The sequence below is a fragment of the Kryptolebias marmoratus genome, linkage group LG17 (assembly GCF_001649575.2).
Source record: "Kryptolebias marmoratus isolate JLee-2015 linkage group LG17, ASM164957v2, whole genome shotgun sequence".
NCBI lineage: Eukaryota > Metazoa > Chordata > Actinopteri > Cyprinodontiformes > Rivulidae > Kryptolebias > Kryptolebias marmoratus.
This window is the reverse complement of record NC_051446.1, coordinates 27,285,822-27,293,579: the sequence shown is the minus strand read 5'-3', so window position 1 is coordinate 27,293,579 and position 7,758 is coordinate 27,285,822. Positions and strand designations below refer to the sequence as shown.

The 7,758-nt window shown below is 41.4% G+C and overlaps 2 protein-coding genes across 4 annotated transcripts in view; both read left to right on the top strand.

Annotated features, from left to right (window-relative positions):
- The window catches only part of a1cf (apobec1 complementation factor), a 17,571-nt gene extending 14,936 nt beyond the window's left edge, over positions 1 to 2,635 (top strand). For 2 of the 3 annotated variants that reach the window (XM_017442041.2, XM_017442040.2), the window contains exons 11-13: positions 440 to 576; positions 761 to 924; positions 1,039 to 2,635. In XM_017442041.2, the coding sequence (XP_017297530.1) occupies positions 440 to 576; positions 761 to 924; positions 1,039 to 1,193 (456 nt within the window). In that variant the 3' untranslated portion in view covers positions 1,194 to 2,635. Of the gene's footprint in view, positions 1 to 439; positions 577 to 760; positions 935 to 1,038 lie in introns of all 3 variants that reach the window. The other variant, XM_017442042.3, reaches the window with a different exon arrangement.
- An 856-nt stretch (positions 2,636 to 3,491) lies between these two features.
- On the top strand, positions 3,492 to 7,154 carry LOC108251668 (stonustoxin subunit alpha). Its single transcript, XM_017442038.3, has 3 exons — positions 3,492 to 3,568; positions 3,776 to 3,863; positions 5,731 to 7,154. The coding sequence occupies exons 2-3, from the start codon at positions 3,785 to 3,787 to the stop codon at positions 6,273 to 6,275; spliced, it is 624 nt and encodes a 207-aa protein (XP_017297527.1). The 5' UTR covers positions 3,492 to 3,568; positions 3,776 to 3,784; the 3' UTR covers positions 6,276 to 7,154.
- Positions 7,155 to 7,758: the final 604 nt, after the last annotated feature.

Genomic DNA, 7,758 nt, shown 5'->3' with positions numbered 1-7,758 from the left:
CAGACCAGGTAACAGGACTCACCTGAGACCAGACCAGGGAACAGGACTCACCTGAGATCAGATCAGGTAACAGAACTCACCTGAGATCAGACCAGGGAACAGGACTCACCTGAGATCAGATCAGGTAACAGGACTCACCTAAGACCAGACCAGGTAACAGGACTCACCTGAGATCAGACCAGGTAACAGGACTCACCTGAGACCAGATCAGGTAACAGGACTCACCTGAGACCAGACCAGGTAACAGGACTCACCTGAGACCAGACCAGGGAACAGGACTCACCTGAGACCAGATCAGGTAACAGGACTCACCTGAGACCAGATCAGGTAACAGGACTCAGCTGACAGAGTGTGTTTGAACCTCGGACACTCCGTCCTGTTATGACCCCTCTGAGGGTCTTGAGGTTCTGCTCAGGTGTTTGGACCTGGACTGTTTCAGGTTCTGGAGGAGCTGTGTCAGAAGAATAACTGGGGCCAGCCGGTCTACCAGCTCCACTCTGCCATCAGTCCGGACCAGAGACAGCTGTTCCTCTATAAGATCACCATTCCAGCCCTGGCCTCCCAGCACCCCACGGCGTGAGTTTGTACAGCTTCAGGAATGAGTCAGAGTGTCAGCTGGTCAAATCCTTCTGTCAGAGGATGAGCAGTAAACTTTATCAAACTGACTGATTATTAACTGTTAAAGTTTTCTAATCCATGTAATTCAACTGAACTTGTTATTCGGTGATGATGGATCGGATTCACCTGCGTCTCCCTGCAGACATCCCTTCACTCCTGCTAAACTCTGTGCGTCTGTAGAGGAAGCTAAAGTCCACGCAGCCGAACACACGCTGCAGATCCTCGGCCTGCAGACAGAGGGCGCCGCCGCAGCTGCTGATGCCAGCTGCGCTGCTGCGGCCGCCGTGGCCTCGGTAGCCTTCCCAGGTATGTGAAGGTCCGTACCCAGAACAACTAACTCTTCTCTCAACGAGCCACTAACAGCCTTACCGCTGAACGTTTGTCACAACATCCGCTCAGGCGACACGTTTGTTTCTGCAGGCTACGCTCTGGCGAGCCCGGCGTCCTCGGCAGTTGCCTCCCAGCTGAAGCCGGCGGTCTCTCTGGGTCAGGACCTGACCGCCTACACCACCTTCGAAGGTTACCCTGCGTTTGCTGTGGCGGCACGCCACGCCGACGGATATGGCGTTTTCTAGAAAACCAGTTTCCAGAGAAGAAGATCCCTGAAGCTGCATTTACACCTCACTGCTTCCATCGGCTGCTCATCAATAACTCTGATTATTGATTACTGATTACTCAGCTGACGGCAGCACGCCTTCAGAAAAAGCCGAGCAGATGAGTGTCAATGCATCTTTAAGCTGCTGGATGCAGTTTTCACAGCAGGTCAAAGGTCTAAACAGCTGCCCAGAACCCTGAGCCTCCACCCGTCACGTCCCTCACTTCTTTATCTCCTTCAGCTCACCTGTTTCTGCTCGTTAATGAAACTAATTATCTGCTCGTTTGTGATTCAGTCACTGACAAACAGCCTGTGATTGGCTGGAGGTTCGATCCTGTACTTTAATCACTTTTTCTACTTGATGTTTACAATAATTACTAACAAGGACCTTTTATCTCTAAGATAACTGAAATATACCATCAACTTCAACAGGTATTTAACGATTTTTAACCAAACAAACATTAAAAGGCCAAGCTAAAATATTGTTGAGTAATGCTCAAATATTTGTTCTTTCCATCTAACTGACATCAAAGTCTTTATCTTAAAGATTTATCTGATTATTTTTCCCTCTCAGCTTTTAAAAAGCTCTAAAATAACTTCTTGGTTTGTGACAATGAAACTGATGTAAAAATAGGACACATTTGGCTTCTGTGTGTAGCTAGGACAGTTACCATGGTTACAAGCCCGTGTTTCCATGGCAACCCACTCTGCAGTGGGAGGAGCTTTGAAGTCAGAGCTGAAGCACAGCAGAGAGGAAGTGGGAGGAGCCTAAATAAGTCTCAGCTTCTGCAGAGCCTCTTTTATTAACCAAGTTTGTTTCCTTTAAAACGACAAGGATTTTAATTTTTTCCTTGGTGTCGTTAAAGTTTTATTTTTTGTTTTTATTTTTCCGTTGTGTGTTTTTATCTGTTTTATGAGTAAACTCACCTCCTCCCAGTGTCTTGATTTAATCCAGTGTCAGTATTGATAAAAATGAAGAAATCTTCTTAAAAAGATCAGATTTATGAGCTGCAGTTATAAAACTTTTAAATGTGTGGCTGCAAATAAAACAACTTTTGTCTCAGATTTGACCAAAAGCGTTTAAAAATGTTGGTTTGTAAAAATCCCGGCCGGTGTTTGAGTTCTGTCAGGACAAACCTGCTTCTCCTCAGTTTGGACCTGACGACACCGAGCCGCGAACATGTCCACACAGAGACAGTATTAAAGTGTGAGAAGCACTTAGATCTTTTTATGTACAAAGAAAAGGAAAGTTATCCAGGTGTGTTTGTACAGAGGTGTGATGCTGAATCAGAACCAATCAGAGACCAGATGAGAGGAGAAATGTGGCCGACCCTGAAGGTTTTCATGTGATGAAATGAAACTGTTGTGATTTATTATTTCTCATTATTACTAATCCTAATTAATAAACAAATAAAAAAACAACTCTCCTGTTTTTTGTTTTATTAGCTGAAGAAAGTTCATAAGTTTTATAAGAACTATAGTTACTTTTCATCCTCTGCAGAATAGCTGTGATCAAACCGCTGCACAGTCCAGTCTTTACCTGTGTGTACAGGTGAGACTGAGGAACCATTACATCCCAGAATAATCCATGTTCCAGCTGACCTTTTGAATGTTAATGAGCCACATTTTAAAGTAATGTGGACCTCCTGTCTCTCTAACAGTTTATTTAGATGTTCTCAGATAAGGTGTGAGGAACAACTCAACAAACACTTGTTTTTTCTCTGGCCTCCTCTTATCTTGATCTTGGCATCTCATTGGCTGGTCCTGTGGGTCGGAGATACTGTTTTATTATCAGAACATGCCTGAGATTTGTCTTGCATCACAGCAGCTTAGTTTGCAAAGGAACAAACCAAACAAAAACAAAACATTACAGTCTTAAACTGTGACAAAGTCTCCTCAATCTGCAGCTCATCGCACTAAATGATAAACATCTCTTTCACCTTGTCATTAAAGCTCACTGAAGGAGGACATTTCTTACATGATCACATGATAACAAATAAAACATCTTTGTACAAGTTCAGACAGGAGCAGATGTTTGACAAAACCAGCATCTTTCAGAGAATCAACTGCCTGTTCACACTGTGGCTTCTGAACCGGTTTGAGAAAAAGATAAGAAAAAGGTGTGTTCTTGTACAAACAAGTTTCCTTTGAGATTTCCAGATAAGTGATGAGTTCTCAGTTGGTCTTAGAATTTCAGGAAATTCTAAGAAAATCTGAAAAGTGACACCTGAAGGTGTTCCAGGTGAGTCTGTGGGAGGAGTTACTGTCTGTATGAGGATATAAAAACACCTGTGAGGTCTAAAATCACACAACTTCAGAAGATTTTAGCCCATTCAGCTGAACGTAACTCGACAGGTGAGGAAATCTATAATCCTTTTCTTCTTTTTATAAATTGTCTCTTCTTTAGTTTTGACTTTTGTCATTTATAAAGTGTAAACAGCTGTATTTCTTAAACAGTTTGTGACTATTTTTATGTAAATAAATGTTTGTATTTTATCTTTTTATGTCTGTTTGAAGGATCTAACAACAGTTTGGTGTTTAACTCTTTTTCTGTCCTCTCAGGTTGGAGACATGTCCTCCGATAAAGAGCAGCTTGAAGCCTCACAGCCTGATTATCCTGGTGTCATTGATAAAACAGAGCTGAAGTACTGTAAGTAAAATATTTCTATTCAAACATTAAAATGGGATCTTATTCAAGAAAGCAAACATTCGCTTTTGTCTTGTTCCTGGGTTAAAACTGTAATTTACCAGTTCTTTGTAACAAAACAAAATGGGGGGGTGGGGGGGAGACTATTTTGATCCCAAAACTTTGCTTTTGTGGTTTGATAATTTACAAATTAGCCTTTTTAAATATAAAAACAATTATATTTTTTACAACTTACAGTTGAAACCAGAAGTTTACATACACTATATAAAAAGACGTGCAAGGGAATTTTTATTACTTTCTTCAAAACGCTGGTGTAGATTCTCAGTCATCCAGGCCATGGTAAATTCAAAAAAGGTTAAAAAACAGAAACAACTGGACTTCTATTCTGTAGTTGAAGACGTTTCACTTCTCATCCGAGGAGCTTTCTCAATTCAGAAATAGAGAGTGTGGAGTTGAGCTTTTAAAGCTGAGATGTGATGTAAGCTGGATTGCTTGCAAATTGTTCTCACTCTCCTAACAATAGAGGCTCGTTAGAGTCCTTGTTTGTCTGACTCACTGATGGGCTGGGTTTAAAAAGCTGGGATCCCAACCCAGTCAAACCCTGGAAGAGAAGCCTCTTGGTTCCGCTCCGCCGTACGCCTGGTGTAGTCCACAATGGGCCTGCTGGCCGATGGATTCCACCTTACCACAGTGGTTTGGTGGCGCGTCAGCAGAGTATTCTTCATTGGCAAGTGGTTGAAATGGAGCTAACAAAAAAGAGAAAAACCTCTCCTATCTGGGAGTACTTTGAGATGACAGCTCACAGTAAAGTTTGTATAATATTTGTAGATTATCTGACTGTAGGACCAGAACTCCCAGAAAAAGATCATTTCAAATGAATTTTGTTTTTTAGGAGTTACAGTTTACTCTTAAATTGTCTAGGTGTGAGTGAGAGTGTGAATGGTTGTCTGTCTCGTTTGTCTATATGTGGCCCTGTGATGGACTCAGTCCTGTCCAGGTGTCCCCCGCCCCTCACACAGTGACTGCAGGAGACAGACACCAGCTCCCCGCGACCCAGAAGTTTTCCCACTGATCGCCGTCTGTTATGGGGATGATCTGTAGCGTTCACCTGTGTTCTCTTCCACCTCACCTGGCTGCTATGTGCTCCCTCTTCCTCCTCCTCCTGCACTCTGAGGCCTCCACCTTTTAAGTGCTCCGCCAGCTTCTCTGGCAGGTCTGTGAAGACAGCTGATAGGCTGCTTCCGGGCACGCCCACAAGTTCACAGGTGACCGTCATCAAACACTGTCCTTTTACAAAGAGTCCACAGTGGATCAAAACAACAATAAAAATATGCACAAAAATCAAGAACTGTCTACAAAATCACACCCTCAAAACAAAAGCAAATCTCCATCGTGAGACAAATACAAAGAAGATAATAAAAAAACTGTAAAAAAAGAAAATGAAAAAAATCAGTTTGATGAAGATCTTCTTGAACTGTTTAGATCTAGCAAGAATTCCCTAGAATTTGTAAGAATTTACTTAAGTTTGAAGAATCTTGTCAAATGTTGAAGAATATTCTACCTGAAATCTTTAGAACGTTCTAGACTCATTTCAAATTTTCTAGAAAACATTGAAAAAATAGTGAAATTTAGCCATTTTTTTGCCAAGACTTTATCTTGTAAGCCACAAAAGCAAAGTTAAAAAGTAGGCATTTTCTAGGAGTTGGGAAATAACCCTTACTGACTGGGATTACACACTGATCTAATCTAAGCTCTGAAGAAGCTGGTATTAAATGTTCCTGCACCACAATGAAAGTGGAACTCGTGTGGTTCTGCTGAGAAAATGAGTAAATGTGACTCTCAGTAACACATTGTCTCTGGTTTTCTGTAGCCGGGCCCTGCGACCTCACCTTGGACCCAAACACAGCCTGCAGCTACCTCCTCCTGTCTGACGGAGACACAAAGGCCACTTTTGGAAAATGGCAGGGCTATCCTGAAAACTCTGAGAGGTTTAACCCGTACCCACAGGTCCTGTGCTCTCAGGGTCTGAAAGAGCGTCACTACTTTGAGGTGGAGTGGAGCAGTGGCAGTAATAATGAGGTGGGGGTTGGTCTTGCATACAGGAACATCCCAAGGAAAGGAGATGCTGAACACTGTGGGTTTGGATATAATAATCTATCCTGGTATTTTGGCATCAGCAACAACTACTTGCGTGCTTTTCATGATAATAAACCCTGGACCGGTAATGTTCCTTCTGGTGGGTGTAACAGAATCGGGGTGTATCTGGATTGGTCTGGTGGCGCTCTGACCTTCTACAGAGTGTCCTCGAACGGTCTGACTCTCCTGTACACGTTCAAAGACACATTCACTGCACCACTTTTCCCAGGTTTATACATGAAGAACCAATCCAACTATGCTGCCTTGTTCTCAGTGTAGAGAGGATAGAAATGCCCGGCTGCTGGCCACAGAGTTTAAAAGTTTAAAAACCAATCAAGAAAACATTTGAGCTCAAGTTCAAGTCATTAGGATTTTGAGCTTGTAGAGTAACGTCCATTCTAGAGTCTGTGTTTGTAAATAAAACTCTGACAAAAATCTGCCTGAGAAATTAAAGTTGGTGCAAGTTTAGAAAAGAATGTGTAAAATCAAAGTGACATTCAGAGGACAGAAGTAAACATGACAAAACAGAGAACTAAGGGTTAAACTCACCATTCAAAAGTTCCTACACTGCTTTAGACTCTGAACTTTGACCCTGTGCATATACCTCGGACCAAATCAATCTGACCAATCAAATGGCAGATTGTTCTGGTTCTTAAAAATTAACTTCAATCTGTTGTTAATCAAATGGCTCGTTAACTTCAAATGTTTTCTTTTAAAATCAGTTTTTAAATGTTTTGGGGGGGAAATGGTGAATCTGTTTGATTTCATGGTGAAGGTGACTCATTTATTGTTTTTGTTTTTCTTTGTTTGTTTGTTTTATTCACAACAAACTTGATTTTATTCTCATGTAAAAGATTTCACTTCTCAAAGTTTGATTTGGACATTTAATACAAAAAATAAGAATGTGGTAAGTGATGTCATTATTTGATCTTGGAATAAAGAATATTTCTATAATTCTTTGAAGTTTTTGTGTATTGTGACTAACTTTAAGAAAACTTTTGTTTACTTTGTGTTTTGAACCAACTGATCCTCAATATAATCAGGAAATCTGACTGGATCATTTTTTTATTAATGTAATGCTTATTATAAATATGATCATGTGATTGTATTTTCTTCTGGGATTTTGTTCTTGTTTTCAATAAATGTAATAAGGTGTCAGGCCAGCTTTTCTTCTGGGTGTTTGGATCCAGATCCTGACTCAGAGGTTCTGATCAGACTCACAACCCGGAGGTTAACATGTTCAGGATGTTGTTGAAGCTCTTCTGATTGGTTCATCACTGATTCAAAGCAGGAAGGTGGAGAGGATGCTGTTCCTCTGGGTTCTGTGGGACAGAGTGGTTGGCCTCAGTTAACACTGAGCATTCTTTTAAAAGTACTTTTAAAAGATGGTGTAATAAGAACTGTTTGGTATTTATTAGACTACATTTTTAATAAAATCTATCAACTTTCTGCAGAAATTATGGAAGTTCATCCTTCAATTCATCCAATGAATCACAGGTCATGTCAGAGTCCTGGTGGTTTTTGGGTTCTATTCTGTCATTCTCCAGTAGGGGGCTTCAGCACTCCTGGAGGCCCTGCAGACAGGTGTTCCTCATCTCATTCACCTAGGAGGCATTTAAGGAAGTTGGCAGCCAGCACCTCACTGTCAGAGTGTTAACTCAGTGGTACGTGTGTTACCGCCCTGGCTCTTGCTCTTGTCATAGAACTATCTCATGTTTGCTTGCCTTGTTTCAGGTTTTTTTCAAGTTCAAGTATTTCTCAT